The sequence below is a fragment of the Myotis nattereri genome, assembly GCF_964212035.1.
Source record: "Myotis nattereri genome assembly, chromosome: X".
In the NCBI taxonomy this organism is placed as follows: Eukaryota; Metazoa; Chordata; class Mammalia; order Chiroptera; family Vespertilionidae; genus Myotis; species Myotis nattereri.
The window spans coordinates 814,579-832,627 of record NC_138078.1 but is presented as its reverse complement, the minus strand read 5'-3'; the positions used below and the strand labels follow the sequence as shown (position 1 = coordinate 832,627).

The 18,049-nt window shown below is 51.4% G+C and overlaps 1 protein-coding gene across 1 annotated transcript in view; it reads right to left on the bottom strand.

The window, feature by feature from the left end:
* XG (Xg glycoprotein (Xg blood group)) overlaps positions 1–17,731 on the bottom strand; it is a gene marked incomplete at both ends in the record, with an annotated part of 33,791 nt that extends 16,060 nt beyond the window's left edge. Inside the window, 4 exons of the mRNA XM_081081024.1 lie at positions 394–456; positions 2,772–2,795; positions 4,023–4,061; positions 17,671–17,731. Coding sequence (XP_080937150.1) covers positions 394–456; positions 2,772–2,795; positions 4,023–4,061; positions 17,671–17,731 — 187 coding nt within the window. The remainder of the gene's footprint in view (positions 1–393; positions 457–2,771; positions 2,796–4,022; positions 4,062–17,670) is intronic.
* Positions 17,732–18,049: the final 318 nt, after the last annotated feature.

Genomic DNA, 18,049 nt, shown 5'->3' with positions numbered 1-18,049 from the left:
GTGCACTGACCACCAGGGGGCAGACAGTCCACCAGTCGCTAAGACGTGCTCTGACCACCAGGGGGCAGGCGGTCCCACCAGTAGATGAGCTTGCGGCTGGGGTCCGGCCGATCGGGACTGAGTGAGACGGGCCGGACACGCCCTGGAGCCCTCCCACGGTCCCTCCCCGGCCCCGATCGTGCACCCGTGGGGTCCCTCGGCCTGGCCTGGGCCCTCTCGCCATCCGGGACCCCTCGGGGGACGTCCGAGAGCCGGTTTCGGCCCCATCCCGCAGGCCAGGCCGAGGGACCCCACGGGTGCACGAATTCGTGCACCGGGGCCTCTAGTAAAAAATATATTTCTTAAAAAAGAGAAGAAAAAGAAAGAAATGAAGGAGGGAATGAGGGTCCTTACTTCCACTGGTATCAGGATTTCCGGGCTGCGGGGGGTACGGGGGTTTCGGCTTTGGGTAGATGTCTGCGGAGAAAAAGACGCCATGATTTTAGAAGAGGAAAGAAAATATCTCCTTTCCTTAGGAGCAGCCTGGAAAATAATGACACCACTGTCTCCCAGCCCGTGTGGCTCAGTGGTTGAGCATCGACCTAGAAACCAGGAGGTCAGGGTTCGATTCCCGGTCAAGGGCACAGGCCCGGGTTGCCGGCTCGATCCCCAGTGGGGGGCGTGCGGGAGGCAGCCGGTCCGTGATTTCTCTCTCCTCATGGATGTTTCTCTCTCTCTCTCTCTCCCTCTCCTTTCCTCTCTGAAATCAATAAAAAATATATTTTTTTAAAATAAAATAAAATTTTCTGGCAGGAATGCCTATTCTGGGCATTTTATATAAGTGGAATTCTCCACAATTTGTGTCTCTGTGTCTGGTTATGTCCCTTGAGCATCATGTGCTCGAGGCTCATCCACCTGGCAGCCAGTCAGAGCCCGACTCCTGTTCATGGCTGCGTAATATTCCACTGTGTGGACGGATCCCCCATTCTCTTCATCCATCGGCCCGTGGACGGACACTGAAATTGTCCCCACTTTTCGGCTCTTGTCACACTGCTATGCACACATCCGTAGACAGTTTTGTCGGAATCCCTGTGTTTTCAGGGAGATATATATATATATTTTTACATACTGAGTAGCCCGATTATTACAACCACCTGACGTTTGTAGGCAAATTAGCCATAATTTCGCGCTCAAGTTGCTAGAAGGCCAGACCATTATAAATAGGGAAGCAGGTTGTCTACCACGACAGTAGAAGTGATATTTTTTTTCTGAAGATATGGGTAAACAACGCGATTTAACAGCATTTGAACATGGGATATGTATATAGTATATATATATATATATATATATATATATATATATATAATGTATATATATAGATTTATATATATATAATGTATATATATAGATTTATATATTTATATACATGTATATATATAATGTATATATATATTTATATATTTATATATATATGTATATATATACATATATAAAGGGTGTCCCAAAATTCACGCAAGAAGTAATTTTGATAGAAAATACAGGTTTATCATTAAAAATTGTAAATGTTTTATTGATTCATAAAGGAAACAGTCTAGGGTTTATGGATGGAATAGCCCATCGGGTCCATGGCCTCCACGGCTTTGCTGGCACAGACGCAAAGCCACGGTCTCCATTGGTCTTCCTAGTCCCTGTTCCTGGGCCATCATTGGTACTTGGTGATTCTAATCAAATCGAAGGGATTGACATCCAAGGGCAACAGACATTAGAATCTGATTCAATAAACCAAGTAAAATTAAGCTTTTATTTATTTTTGTTGTTGTTGTTAATGGTCACGCAGAATTCAAATCTTGCGTGAATTTTGGGACACCCTCATATATACATATACATACATCTTGGCGTAAAATTGCTATATCATGGGGTTACTCTATGTCGCCATTATTTTTTTAAAGAACTATTCTAGGTTATTTCTCACGGCGGCTGTTCCATCGGACATCCCCACCAGCAAGGCACCAGGGCTCAGACGTGTCCACCTCTCCACTCACACGTGTTGTCGTCCAGGAAGTGGAATAGTATGCAGCCATGATCAGGAGAGCGGATACCACAGGGCGTGAATGCCCCCCTCCACCCGCACCCCCAGGGATAAATCGGTGCAGTTTCGCTGTGATTCCCAATGACAGGTCCCCAATGACTAAGGTTTTCTTGTCACGTCTGATATCTGGCCATCAATCACTTCTATCTTTTTCACACACACACGTGCACACTCCTAGGTAATAAAAGTCTAATATGCTGAGTGTCTGGTCGGCAATTCAGCCAATCAAAGCCTCATATGCTAATGATATGCTAAGGCCGCTCAATTGCTCGCTATGACATGCACTGACCACCAGGGGGCAGTCAACCCCTTGCTATGATGGGACTGACCACCAGGGGGCAGACAGTCGACCCCTCGCTATGACATGCACTGACCACCAGGGGGGCAGTCGACCAGTCGCTATGATGTGCACTGACCACCAGGGGGCAGACTGTCAACCAATCGCTATGACATGCACTGACCACCAGGGGGCAGACAGTTGACCAGTTGCTATGACGTGCACTGACCACCAGGGGGCAGACAGTCGACTGGCCGACCAGTCGCTATGACGTGCACTGACCACCAGGGGGCAGACTGTTGACCAATCGCTATGACGTGCACTGACCACCAGGGGGCAGACGCTCCAACCGGTGGCACACACACCACAGCCTATAGAGACCCGCCCACACATGGCTCAGGTAAGCCCAACCAGGTCACCACTCACCTGAGCCTGGCTTCTTGGTCGGGTCTGTAAATAAAAGACAGAACACACTCAATCAGCATGAAGGAAAGAAGTGCGAGTAGCTTTTTAAAAAGGATGATGGGACACAGGAGGTCCAGGGTTCGATTCCCGATCAAGGGCACAGGCCTGGGTTGTGGGCTCCATCCCCAGTAGGGGGTATGCGGGAGGCAGCCGATGCATGATTCTCTCTCTCTCTCTCTCTCTCTCTCTCTCTCTCTCTCTGTCCACCCCCTTCCTCTCTCGCTTCCATTAACTCTAAGAAAAAGAAAAAAGAAAAATTCAGCCCTGGCCAGTTTGGCTCAGTGGATAGAGCATCAGCCTGCAGACGGAAGCGTTGCGGGTTCGAATCCAGCCAAAGGCACGGACCGCTGTTGGAGGCTTGAGGCAGGAGGCGACCAATAGATGTGTTTCTCTCACATTGACCTCTCTCCCCCCCCGCCCCCCCCCCCCGCGCCCTTCCACTCTCTCTAAAAATCAATGGGGAAAATATCAGGTGAAGATTAAAAATTTTTTGATTAAAATAATTTTTATTAAAATAATTGATTAAAATAATTTTTATTAAAATAATGGATTAAAATATTTTTTGATTAAAATAAAATTTTTGATTAAAACACTTTTGATTAAAATTTTTCATTAAAAAATAAAGAAAAACATATAGATTCCTTGGATCTCAGAATCAAATTAAAAAAAAATAAAAAGAAAGAAATTGTGATTTCATATTCGGTACCAGGATGGCCCCTGAGAACCAAGAAAAAATTCAGCGACATTTAAAACTAAGGCTGTTTGGCTCAGTGGATAGCGCATCAGCCTGCGGACTGAAGGGTCCCGGGTTCGATTCCCGGTCAAGGGCACATGCCCAGGTTTTGGGTTCCATCCACAGTGGGGGGCGTGCAGGAGGCGGCCGATCCATGATTCTCTCTCCTCATGGATGTTTCTCTCTCTCCGTTCCTCTCTAAAATCCATAAAAATATATTTAAAAAAAAATAAATCGAACATGAAAAGATGGAAATTTTCCATTAAAAAAAAAAATATCAAAATCCAGCAGGGAGCTCCCAGAATACAGCCCTGAGCAGCTCAGACGGACGGAGGCAGGAGGCGGAGTGAACCCCACATTCAAGATGTCCCTTGGCCAAGACCTCCTCACAGGCGTCTCCAGTCTTGTGGGAAACACACCCCATTCTTAACCCTCCCCCCAAGCCCCCCAAACCCGCCCCCCAATATTGGGGCACCTACCTGGGTCGAGAGCGTCAGCCAAGTCAAAGTCATCTTGTCCTGTGGGGGCAACACACAGGGCATAAGTCACCCCCAGATGCAATAGCCATGGTCCCTGATTCCTCATCCAGAACCCCCCCCCCCTTACACACAGCCCGGCCGGTGTGGCTCAGTGGTTGAGCATCGACCTATGAACCAGGACGTCACCGGTTCGATTCCCAGCAGGGGGCGTGCAGGAGGCAGCCGATCCATGATTCTCTCTCTCATCATGAATGTTTCTCTCCCCATCTCCCTTCCTCTCTCTAAAATCAATAAAAAAATATAAATGTTATTTTTTTAAGTGAAAAGAGCCCTAATTGGTGTGGCTCAGTGGATAGAGCATCGGCCTGTAGACTGAAGGGTCCCGGGTTCGATTCTGGCCCAGGGCGCATGCATTCCCGGGGACGCGGGATTCCCCTCACGGATCCAGAAGTTTGCAGAATGCGCCCTCTCCGAGCTTTGCCAAGCGCCCACCAAAGACGGAGATGCGCGCGTTGATGGCGATGGGGGTGGGGGGTGGGGGCGTGGGGATCCCCTCACATCCAGCCTCCGTTTGCACGGGGTTCCCATCTCGCCTTTGCGCAGCGCCCTCCTTACCCCGCGCCCAGCTGCCCTCTTGGCCTCGAAGCGATTGGGATGCCAAATCCAGAGGGTCTAGGGCGCATTCGCCATCGCTCCAAAGAGGCGCGTAAAGCGGTGCCAAACCGCGTCCTGCGCGCTGTGTGCCGGCCACTCCCAGGTCCCAGGTCCACTCAGGCCTCCGTATGGCGGGTCCCTCCCTACCCCCACCCCACCCTACCCCACTCCACCCCACCCCAGGCCTGTCCGAAGTGCCTTTGCGCAACGGCGGGGAGAGACCCCGAGGCGGGTTGTCCCCAGAGCGCGCGCACGGGGCCACTTCCGGAGAGGGTGGTCCGTGCGTCCTTGGCGACCTGAGCTCCCCTAACAGCCAGGCCTAAGTTTGCAGAATGCGCCCTCTCCGAGCTTTGCCAAGCGCCCACCAAAGACGGAGATGCGCGCGTTGATGGCGATGTGGGGGTGGGGGGTGGGGGCGTGGGGATCCCCTCACATCCAGCCTCCGTTTACACGGGGTTCCCATCTCGCCTTTGCGCAGCGCCCTCCTTACCCCGCGCCCAGCTGCCCTCTTGGCCTCGAAGCGATTGGGATGCCAAATCCAGAGGGTCTAGGGCGCATTCGCCATCGCTCCAAAGAGGCGCGTAAACCGGTGCCAAACCGTGTCCTGCGCGCTGTGTGCCGGCCACTCCCAGGTCCCAGGTCCTCCCAGGCCTCCGTATGGCGGGTCCCTCCCTACCCCCACCCCACCCTACCCCACCCCACCCCACCCCAGGCCTGTCCGAAGTGCCTTTGCGCAACGGCGCTGAGAGACCCCGAGGCGGGTTGTCCCCAGAGCGCGCGCACGGGGCCACTTCCGGAGAGGGTGGTCCGTGCGTCCTTGGCGACCTGAGCTCCCCTAACAGCCAGGCCTAAGTTGGCAGAATGCGCCCCTCTCGCCATTGCGCGGCGCTTTCCGTGTCCCCCCCCCTTCCAGCTGCCTCCTTGGGCCTCGCAGGTGCTGGGGTTGCTAAGGAAGCAAGAGCCGCGGTTTGTGGGTGTCAGGGTTACGCACCAGGGAGGGTGGTGTGAGCGTGACGCACGCGCATAGGGCGCGGGGGAGGGGGTTGGGGTTCCAACCACCTCGCTGCCTGCAAAACCCAGGCGTCTCCAGCAAGTTGCACGCACCGGGCAGGCATGAGGCCCGTGTCCACTCCTGCAGGCGGGCAGGGGCGCCATGGGCACCACCACCCCCAACCCCGGGGGCTCCCCAACTTTGCAGCTCCGCCTTGGCAGGATCCCCCACCTGGGACAGGGGTCCCTGGGTCAAGGAGATCCCCCGAGTCACCCACAGTGATTGTTGGGGCTCCATGTGAAGAGGTGAGAAGGGGAATTAGGAGGCAAAACTGTCCTTACGCACATTTTTTCCACTCAGAGCAAAAGTGAGCTGGAAAGTGTCTCTCTCTCTCTCTCTCTCTCTCTCTCTCTCTCTCCCCCCCCCCACTCTGTTTTTACAAACTTGGTGTCTTTTAAAAATATATTTTTATTGATTTCAGAGAGGAAGGGAGAGGGAGAGAGAGAGAGAGAGAGAGAGAGAGAGAGAGAGAGAGAGAGAGAAACATCCACGAAGAGAGAGAATCATGGATCGGCCGCCTCCTGCACGCCCCCTACTTGGGATGGAGCCTGCAACCCAGGTACGTGCCCTTGACCGGGAATCGAACCCGGGTCCCTTCAGGCTACTGGCTGACGCGCTAGCCACTGAGCCACACTGGCTAGGACTTGACTCACCAACTGTTTCTCATTTGCATTTTTTCTTTCTTTCTTTTTTTGCTTAGCTTGCTCTGTGGTTTAATGAAACCCACAAGTCCTGTTTCCGGAGGAAGTAGTCTGTTCTGGTCTTGGGGGGGCCGGGGGGCGGGGTTAGAGGAGGGAGTTAGACAGACAAGATAAGGGCAAAGCCTTGGCTGGTGTGGCTCAATGGCTAGAGCGTCGACCTAGGAATCAGGAGGTCAGGGTTCGATTCCCGGTCCAGGGCACAGGCCCGGGTTGCGGGCTCCATCCCCAGTAGCGGGCGTGCAGGAGGCGGCCGATGCATGATTCTCTCTCATCATTGGATGTTTCTCTCTCTCTCTCCCTCTCTGAAATAAATGCATACATATATTTATATATTTTTGAATTTATTTTTATTGATTTCAGAGAGGAAGGGAGAGGGAGAGAGAGAGAAACATCCATGAGGAGAGAGAATCATGGATCGGCTGCCTCTTGCACGCCACCAACTGGGGATCGAGCCCACAACCCGGGCCTGTGCCCTTGACCGGGAATCGAACCCAGGACCCTTCACACCCATCAGTCCGCAGGCCGACACGCTATTCATTGAGCCAAACCAGCCAGAGCTAAAAAATATTTAAAAAAAAAAAAAATAAAACGGGACATCTGTTTCTCATTTGCTTTTTTTTCTTTTCTTTTTTTTTTCCTTTGCTTAGCTAACTCCACAGTTTAATCAAAACCACAGTTTCCAGGTCCGGAAATGCCTGAGAAGGAAGCACCCTCAAATGTTTTAGGATGGCAGTGCTGGCCTTATGTGGGGCTATTACATAGACAAGAGAAGAGCAAAGTTCTAGCCGGTGTGGCTCAGTGAATAGAGCGTCGGCCTGCAGACTGAAGGGTCCCGGGTTCGATTCCCGATCAAGGCCACAGGCCCGGGTTGCGGGCTCGATCCCCAGTGGGGGGCGTGCAGGAGGCAGCCGGTCCATGATTCTCTCTCATCATAGCTGTTTCTCTTTCTCCCTCCCTCTCCCTTCCCCTGTGAAATCAATAAAAATCTATCCTATATAACAAAAGGCTAATATGCAAATCGAACAAATGGTGGAATGACCGGTCGCTATGATGCGCACTGACCACCAGGGGGCAGACGCTCAATGTAGGAGCTGCCCCCTGGTGGTCAGTGTGCTCCCACAGGGAGAGCGCCGCTCAGCCAGAAGCCGGGCTCACGGGGAGCGGGCCTAAGCCATCAGTCGGACATCTCCCGAGGGCTCCCGGACGGCAAGAAGGCGCAAACCGGGCTCAGAGACCACCACTGGAGCATGAATTTCATGCACCGAGCCTCTAGTTTGAAATAATAATATCGCCCGAGGCAGACACTCTGCATGACAGTAGCTGCTGCCCACAGAACAGACCACAGAAACCAGAGCATGGTCCCTGGCAGCTTCCAGGAACCACTGAATTATTTACTTTGGACCTAAAGGGCCAAGTTAGCCCCAGGCAAACTCTGAGAAAGTCGGAGGTGGTGGAGGCAGGGAGGAGAAAGGAAAGAAAAACACCGCAACTATCTAATGCCCTGGCCGCAGTTAGACCTGTTACCAACAGAATGTACACACCACGGAATTTAATTCTTGTTGGCAGCTTCCACCTGGGGCACACCACCCACTCGCGGACACAGGCAGAGTTTTATATTTTATTAGAGGCCAGGTGCACTAAATTCATGCACGGGTGGGGTCCCTAGGCCTGGCCAGCAAGCAGGGGTGATAAGGTTCCCCACCTCCCTGCCTCTCCCCATCATCCTTCCCTCATCTCCCGCGTCTGCCACCACCCACCCCTGGTTCCCTGTCGCAGCTCAGGGCCCGGCCCCAATCGGGGCCTGCCATCCAGGGGGAGAGACCAGGAGGTTGGCAATCGGGGCCTGCTGGCTGGGGGGAGGGACCGTGGGAGGTTGGCCGGCCAGTGGAGGTTGGCTGTGGGATCACAGACCACCAGGGGGCAGCTCCTGCATTGAGCGTCTGCCCCCTGGTGGTCAGTGCACATCATAGCGACAGGTCGTTCCTATGGTTCTGGACTAACAGTCGCTTAGGCTTTTATAGATAGAGATTTCTTTTAGAACAACTGTCCCTTTAAGACAATTGTTTTCTGTTTTCTTGTTGTTCTTCTTCTTCTTGTTCTTGTTGTTGTTGTTGTTGTTCTTGTTGTTGTTGTTCTTCTTCTTTTTCTTCTTCTTCTTCTTCATGTTACCAAAGATATTTACTCAGAAAGACCAAAGCCCATGTCATCCTGATTTCTTTCTCTCTTTTTTTAAATTTTATCTTGTTTTAGAGGAGACATAGGGAGGGGAGACGAAGAAACATAGATTTGTTGGCCCACTCATCGGTGCTCTAAGCAACTCAGCTACCCTGCCAGGGCCAGATGACATGAATTTGGAAGCAGGCAGAATTTACACAGAGGCAATATCATGGTTTCTTTTATATATATATATATATATATATATATATATATATATATGTACACACACACATACATACACATACATACAGTGTGGCCTTGACTTACAAGTGTCCTGACTAACGAGTTTTTTGAGATACCAGCTGTCTTTTGGCAGATTTTTTGCATTGAGTTGATAGAGTAATTTGAGTTAATGAGCTCCTTAACAAGCTCAGTCTCGGAAGGAAATAAACTCATAAGTCAAGGCCCCACTGTGTATATATATATATTGATTTTAGAGAGAGGAAGGGAGAGAGAGAGAGAAACATCCATGATGAGAGAGAATCATGGATCGGCTGCCTCCTGCATGCACCCTACTGGGGATCGAGCCCACAACCCGGGCATGGGCCCTGACCAGGAATAGAACCTGGGACCTCCTGGTTCATATGTTGACACTCAACCACTGAGCCATGCTGGCCGGACAAAAGATACTTTGGAAGAAAAAAAAAGAAAAGAAAGAAGTTGCTCAACCTTCATGGAGTCACTGGTTGGACAGCCTGAGGGAATAGAACAGAAGCAGCCGCCCCACCCTGAGACTAACATGAAAAAAAAAAAAGGTGTGGCCCCCGTGTTTGAAGCCAGGCCACACCCCGGGTGCTGGCTGCACCCACAACCTGTCCCATGAGCCTCTGCGCTTCTGCCTGGGCACCTCTTGGGCCCTTCAAGCCAGATGTGCAAGTCACCTGGAATCTAGGTGCCTGCAGATTCCAAATCAGCAGGTGTGGCTGAGGGTGAGTGTCTCTTTCCCCAGTTCCCAGGGGGTGTGGGTGCTGCTGGTCTTGCACCTCATTTTTTGTTTGTTTGTTTGTTTTAATATATATTTTATGGATCTCAGAGAGGAAGGGAGAGAGAGAGAAACATCAATGGTGAGAGAGAATCATGGATCGGCTGCCTCCTGCACGCCCCCTACTGGGGATGGAGCCCGTAACCCGGGCATGTGCCCTTGACCGGGAATCGAACCGTGACCTCCTGGTTCATAGGTCGATGCTCAACCATTGAGCCACACTGGCCAGGCTGGGACTTCACTTTGGAAGTCTATGGTGTGAACAGGACATGGTCCAGTTGACCCAACCCATCCCCAGGGCCCAGGAGATCCTCAACCACCCCCTCCGTGCCCCCCGCCTCTAATTTGGACTCCAGGTGGCAAGGTCAAATCCTGTCTGAGTGTCCAAATGTTGGACCTGCCAGCCCAACACCATCTTATAAGTTCATTTCTTGAAATAAATTTTGCTTTCTAGACAGATAGGTAGACAGATGATACATAGATAGGGAGATAGATAGATGGTAGATAGATAATAGATACATGATAGGATAGGTAGATAGATGATAGATAGATAGATAGATAGATAGATAGATAGATAGATAGATGATAGATGATAGATAGATAGATATAGATAATAGATAGATGATAGTACCCTATAGATAAATAATAGATAGATAGATAGATACATAGATAGATAGATAGATAGATAGATAGATAGATCTATAAATGGATAGATTGTAGATAAATAAATATGTAGCTGGGTAGATGATGGATAAATAGATAATGGCTGGATATATATAGAGATAGATAAATAGATAGATAGATGATTCATAAATGAGACAGATGATTAGAAGATCATATATAGGTGAGAGGGATGATAGAGTCTTATGTGAAAGCAGGCTTTTCTGAAGGATAGATATAAAGGAATAGATGAAAGATATAGATAGATAAATAGATATATTATAGATAGGTAGATGATGAATAGTTAGGTGATAGATGAATAGATAGGTAGATGATGATGATAGATAGATAGATATAGATAGATAGATAGATATAGATAGATAGATAGAAATATAGATATAGATAGATGATAGATATAGATGATAGACAAGTAGGTAGATAGGTAGATGATAGATGGGTAGATAGGTAGATGATGGATAGATAAAAGATAGATATACATACATACAAACATACATACATAGGGAGATAGATAATAGATGAATGGATATGTAGATGATAAATTGGTAAATAGTTGATGGATGGATAGATAGATGATAGATTAGATAGATAGATAGATAGATGCATAGATAGATAGATAGATAGATAGATAGATAGATAGATAGATAGATGACTGGTAGATCATATATGATAGATAGATGATGGATGGATAGATAGATAGATAGATAGATAGATAGATAGATGCATAGATAGATAGATAGATAGATAGATAGATAGATAGATAGATAGATAGATAGATGACTGGTAGATCATATATGATAGATAGATGATGGATGGATGGATAGATAGATAGATAGATAGATAGATAGATAGATAGATGATAGATAATGAACAGCTAGATGATGATGGATAGCTAAACAGATAAATAAATAACAGATGGAAAGACACATCATAGATGATAGATGACAGATGCATAGCGAGATGATTGATAGAGGAGATGGATGACTGAAAGGTCATGCATCGATGATTGACAGATCACAGGGGAGACGGATGACGGAGTCTCTCGGGCTCAGGCCGGCGTTCGGAATCCCAGCACCAGTCACACTAGGGGGTGAATAATTCACTCCCTGGTTTGGGGGGCCAGTCCTGTGCATCAACGGACATTCTACACGCCCACGACTTCCTCCTACTTGATGATAGCAGCCCCCCATTCCCAGCCATGACACCCACACCTAATTCCAAATATTCCCATGTGTCCCTTGGGGTCCCCATCTTCCCCACCTTGGGAATGTCTACCTTCAACATCCCTACCTGGGGGGTGTCCCTTCTGGCCTGCACGTGTTGAGGGCCGTTCCATTGAGTGGAGATCCACACAGCAACCCCTACACGCCCCCTACCCCCGGGGCACCCTGTGTCTGGAATCCAAGAGGCTTAGCTAATGGGTCAACCAGATGGCCGGACACTCTCCTATCATCTCTCAGCATCTCCAAAGATGGGGTTTCTTCAAAGACGGGGTTCCCAGCTCCCCAGGGGCCCACCCACCTCCTGAATCCAGTTCTCCCGCCCACACCTGCGTACATCACGCCTTCAGCATCCTTGCCCTAAATAACTGGATGGCCTCAGCCCCGTGGATGGGCCAGGCGACAACCAGCTGGTTCAATGACCCATTAGGGCAGCAAACACCATACCCACCCACGGATTCCAGCCAAGAACGGTGGAGGGCTTAAGAGGAAAGAAGGGTGAATAGAGACCGGCTGGTGTGGCTCAGTGGTGGAGTGCTGACCTATGAGCCAGGAGGTCCCGGGTTCGATTCCCGGTCAAGGGCACAGGCCCGGGTTGCGGGCTCCATCCCCAGCGGGAGGCGTGCAAGAGGCAGCCGACCCATGATTCTCTCTCATCATCATGGATGTTTCTCTCTCTCTCCCTCTCCGTTACTCTCTGAAAACAATTTTTAAAAACTAAATAAATATACAGAGGAAATGGCCTGCACGTCTCCTCACCCAGAGAGTAAATTGCTTCAATCACCCGACTCCGGGAGGCGGAGAGCAGAACCCCAGTTAAGTGCCATTTGGGCTGACCACGCCCCAGGATAGATGCAGTGAACGGAATAAATCAGTGGTAGAAACATCAGCATAAAGCTGGTGAATATTCTACGGAGATCCTCCCCTACACGACCAGTATTGTTGTTTTGTTTGATTGATTGATTGATTGATTGATTGATTGATTTTACTAGAGGCCCGGTGCACGAATTCGTGCACCCGTGGGGTCCCTTGGCCTGGCCTGCAGGATGGGGCTAAAACCGGAGGATAATTTTCCATTTTGCTTTTACAGAGAGTGGGAGAGAGAGAGAGAGAAAGACAGAGAGAAACATCGAGGTGAGAGAAACACATCAATGGGATGCCTCCTGCACGCGCTCGGACCAGGGCCCGGACTGGGGAGGAGCCTGCAACCAAGGTATGTGCCCTTGAGCGGAATTGAACCCGGCACCCTTTGGTCTGCAGGCTGACGCTCTATCCACTGAGCTACACAGGATAGGGCCGAACGCCCAGTCTTAAAATCCCGTCAGAAGGAAGTTGTCAGGCTGCCCTCTCTCTCCCAGGATCACACACCCACCTCTCCCCTCCCCTGCTTTCCCCACAGCCAGGCACCTCCTGACTCTAAGGAACCCCAAAAGGTTGGCATCCAGGGGAGCAGCGGTCCTTAGCAGTTCGTCTCAGGCAAAACCCCTAACGTGACCCTCAAGGACCCCTTTTTTCTGACTTCTTTTACTTTTCATGTATTTTTGCTAGAGGCCCAGTGCACGAAATTCATGTATGGGAGGGGAAGGGGGTTCCTAAGCCTGGCCTGCACCTTCTCGCAATCCGGGACCACTGGCTCCTAACCACTGGCCTGTCTGCCTGACCGCCACTAACCACTCCCCTGCCTGCCTGATCGCCCCTAACCACTCCCCTGCCTGCCTGATCGCCCCTAACCACTCCCCTGCCTGATCGCCCCTAACCACTCTGCCTGCCTGCCTGATCGCCCATAACCACTCTGCCTGCCTAATGGCCCCTAACCACTCTGCCTGCCTGCCTGATCGCCCCTAACCACTCGCCTGCCTGCCTGATCGCCCCTAACCACTCGCCTGCCTGCCTGATCGCCCCTAACCACTCTGCCTGCCTGCCTGATCGCGCCTAACCACTCGCCTGCCTGCCTGATCGCCCCTAACCACTCTGCCTGCCTGCCTGATCGCCCCTAACCACTCGCCTGCCTGCCTGATCGCCCCTAACCACTCGCCTGCCTGCCTGATCGCCCCTAACCACTCTGCCTGCCTGCCTGATCGCCCCTAACCACTCACCTGCCTGCCTGATTGCCCCTAACCACTCTGCCTGCCTGCCTGATTGCCCCTAACCACTCACATGCCTGCCTGATCGCCCCTAACCACTCTGCCTGCCTGATCACCCCTAACCACTCGCCTGCCTGCCTGATCGCCCCTAACCACTCGCCTGCCTGCCTGATCGCCCCTAACCACTCTGCCTGCCTGCCTGATCGCCCCTAACCACTCGCCTGCCTGCCTGATCGCCCCAACCACTCTGCCTGCCTGCCTGATCGCCCCTAACCACTCGCCTGCCTGCCTGATCGCCCCTAACCACTCTGCCTGCCTGCCTGATCGCCCCCAAACACTCTGCCTGCCTGATCGCCCCTAACCATCTCTGCCTTGGCCCCAGTCACCACGGCTTCATCCAGAAGGACGTTGGGAATGACTTCCGAAAGGTCGTTCGGCTGTCCGGTCTAATTAGCATATGACACTTTTATTATTATAGATTGAGAGGAAGGGAGAGGGAGAGATAGAAACGTCCATGATGAGAAAGAATCAGGGATCGGCCGCCTCCCGCACGCCCCCTACTGGGGTCGAGCCCGCAACCCGGGCCTGTGCCCTTGACCGGGAATCGAACCCGGGACCTCCTGGTGCCTAGGTTGACGCTCAACCCCTGAGCCCCACCAGCCAGGCCTCTCTGACTTCTTAGGGAGCTCATGTCCCCACCCAGTCCCTCTCCTGTTCCTGCTTCTAATCTCGGTCCTTCCTCGTTTCACCGTCCCCGGCTTCAATGAACAAACCCCTTTTAAAATCCGCCTGGACGCTTGCTGGGAAATGTTTCCTGCACAAAGTCCAGAAGCCACACACCCCCGGTCGGCCTTGGGCGGACACCCGCTCAGGGCCCGGGCCCCCATGCGGTAACCAATGATCGAACCCTGCCTTGCCTCGGTTTACCCATCCATAAAATGGGCTCAGGCAGTGCCACCCCACCTCCAGGTGTGTGAGAATGCGCTCCGAAGCTAAGCGCCTCACGGGGCGTAGGGACCCATCACCAAAGACCTGAGCTTGGGCCTCGGTGAAAAATCCAGGCCTGGCCAGTGTGGCTCAGTGGTGAGCGTCGACCGAGGACCCAGGAGGTCAGGGTTCGATTCCCGGTCAAGGGCACAGGCCGGGGTTGCGGGCTCCATCCCCAGTAGAGGGCGTGCAGAAGGCAGCTGATCCATGATCCTCTCTCCTCATGGATGTTTCTATCTCTCCCTCTCACTTCATCTCTGAAATCGCTAAAAATATATTTTTTTTAAAAAAAATAAAAGTATATACAGCCCTGGCTGGTTTGGCTCAGTGGATAGAACGTCGGTCTGCGGACTCAAGGGTCCTGGGTTCGATTCCCAGTCAAGGGCACAGGCCCGGGTTGCAGGCTCGATCCCCAACCAGTAGGGGGCGTGCAGGAGGCAGCCGGTCCATGATTCTCTCTCCTCATGGATGTTTCTCTCTCTCTCCCTCTTCCTTCCTCTCTGAAATCAATATAAAAAATGCATTTAAAAAAAGAATGTACTCTGCTTGTCTCAGTGGATAGAGCGTCATCCTGCGGACTGAAGGGTCCCGGGTTCGATTCTGGTCAAGGGCTTGGACCTTGGTTGTGGGCACATCCCCAGTTGGGGGGCGTGCAGGAGGCAGCTGATCGATGTGTCTCTCTCATCGATGTTTCTACTCTCTATCCCTCACCCTTCCTCTCTGTAAAAAAATCAATAAAATATATTTAAAAAATAAAAAAGGAAGGTACTGGATGGATTGTCTCAGGTTGCACATATGGGGTTGTATACAGACGACATGCATGAGAGGAGAGCCCCAATGAAGATCTCGGGGTGCACGCTGTGTCCCCGAAACAACCAAGTCCTATCCTCCAACTCTCACGAAACTCGACAAACAGGAAATGCCACCACCAACCTCGCCCGACAACAACGTCTGGCAGCAATCTTTTCATTCCTCAGCAGGCACGCACGTTTCGCACATGTTTCCACCTGCCTGCCGGCCGTGCACGGGAATTCCAATATCCCAAGAGCCACACGAAAAGCGTACCCGGTGGTTGTTTTAAAAATCCGGCAAAATGACCCAGATTCCATCCTATCCTATAGAATAAAAGCCTCATATATGCTAAGTGTCTGGTTGACCAGTCGGCCGTTCAACCGAGCAAAGCTTAATATGCTAATGATATGCTAAGGCTGCTCAACCGCTTGCTGTGACGTGCACTGACCACCAGGGGGCAGACAGTCGACGGGTCGACCAGTCGCTATGACGTGCACTGACCACCAGGGGGCAGACAGTCAACCGGTGGACCAGTCGCTATGACGTGCACTGACCACCAGGGGGCAGATGATCTGACCGGTAGGTGAGCTTGCTGCTGGGGTCCGGCCAATCGGGACTGAGCTAGACGGGCCGGACACGCCCTGGAGCCCTCCATCGGTCCCTCCCCAGCCCCCATCATGCACCAGTGGGGTCCCTCGGCCTGGCCTGTGCCCTCTCGCCATCCGGGACCCCTCGGGGGATGTCAGAGAGCCGGTTTCGGCCCCATCCCACAGGCCAGGCCGAGGGACCCCAGCGGTCAAGAAGGGCCTCTAGTATTTAGAGAATAAAAGGATTTTAAGTGTAATAAATGACACCAACTGTATAACATAGTGTGATATCACAAAAGTCGTAGGAAATATTTAAAAATCTGCAAAGAACAGGCTTGCTTCTATTATATTTTAGCATTTCAGCCCCCACCCTCCCCCCACCACCTACCGGCTCTACCTTTATTCATCCATTTATGGGGTTCATTCGATTCCATAAATGATTGAGATCCTGAGATCCTTGTCTTTTTTTATTTTTTATTTTTTTTCTGATATATTTTATTTATTTATTATCATTTTTTTAATATTTCAAGAAACACTATTTTATTTTTTATTTTATTTATTTTAATTTTATTTATTTTTATTTATTTTATTTTTTAATTGTTTAAATTTATTTTTCATTGTCTAAAGTTTTACAGATGTCTCCTTTTCCCCCGCTTAACCCCCCCTTCTTCCCCCCACCCCCCAAGCCATTTCCACCCAGGAGCAAGCCCCCACCTCCCCAGTGCCTGTGTCCATTGGTGACACCACACACAGCTGGGTGAGGAGCACAGACATACACACACACACACATTATTTTAAGTAGAATAATGTCACACGCAAGAAACATCAGATATTCCTCTTCCTTCAAAAGTTCCTAAACTCTCTCTCTCACTCACCCCCTCCCTCCCCAGCAACCCCCAAATCCGGACAGACCCGCCCCCGCTACTGGGCGTCGCCCTGCAGGAGATCAACAACTCAGACGTTTAAAAAAAACTTCACAACCAGGAAACGTGCCATTGGACCAAAAAAAAAAAAAACCAAAAAGAAACCAATAAAACTCCCCATTCGGAGAGGAGACCGCCTTCCGGGGGGCCAGCCGTCTCCCCCAAAAACCAAGCCGTGTTCCCCCAGGCTTTTCCCCGACGGGAAAACCATCAGGAGTCTGTGCCCCATGCAGTGGCCCCGCAGACACCCCGATGCCAAGCCCAGGAACGGGGTTTGCATCTGAGTGGGCGCCTCAGCCCACACCCTGCATTTATAGCTTCAATTTCTGGACCCCCCTGGGGGCACCCCGGTCCCGTCTTCCCCTCCCAGCTGTCATTCTTGCTCTCTCTTTTTTTTCTCTCTCTTTTTAATATATTTTTCTGGATTTCAAAGAGAAAGAGAGAGAGAGAGAAACATCCATGATGAGAGAGAATCCTGCATCGGCCGCCTCCTGCACGCCCCCTACTGGGGACCGAGCCCAGAACCCCCCCCCCCCCCAGGCACGTGCCCTTGACCTGGAACCCAACCCGGGAGACCCTTCGGGCCCCCACAGCCCGGCGCGCTACCCACTGAGCCACACCAGCCAGAGCCGAGAGTCGATTTCTTTGTGCTTTTTTTTCCCCCTTCTCTTTCTTTTCTGTTTTTTCTTTTGCAAGGAGGTCGTTTGCCGGCACCGAGACCATCCTCACCCATTCGCCCACCCACCCCTCTCCCCTGGGCAGCGTCTCTTACCTCGAACCCTGATCAGGAGACACAGGCCCGAGACCCACAGGAGCGCCCACGGGCCTCCCATGGCTGGTGAGGGGAGGAGAGGAGGTTCCTTGACTCCAGTAGCAGCTGAGGGAGTCCTGAGATCCGCCACCCCACCCCTTGTGGGGTGTGGACTTCTGGTTCCCCAAGGAGGGAGGAAGAAAGAAAGGGAGGGAGGGAATAGGGAAGGGAAGGATGGTGTCTCCCAGCGGAAACTAGAAAGCTCAACCCCAAGCCTGTGGGCTCGACTGGGGTCCCCTGAGCCTGCCTCCCAGAGCCTGGACCCCCAGGATGTTTGGGGAAAACAGGCGGGCACCTCCCGGGCACCAATGGGCAGGCCAGGCTGGAAGAGCAGGCACGC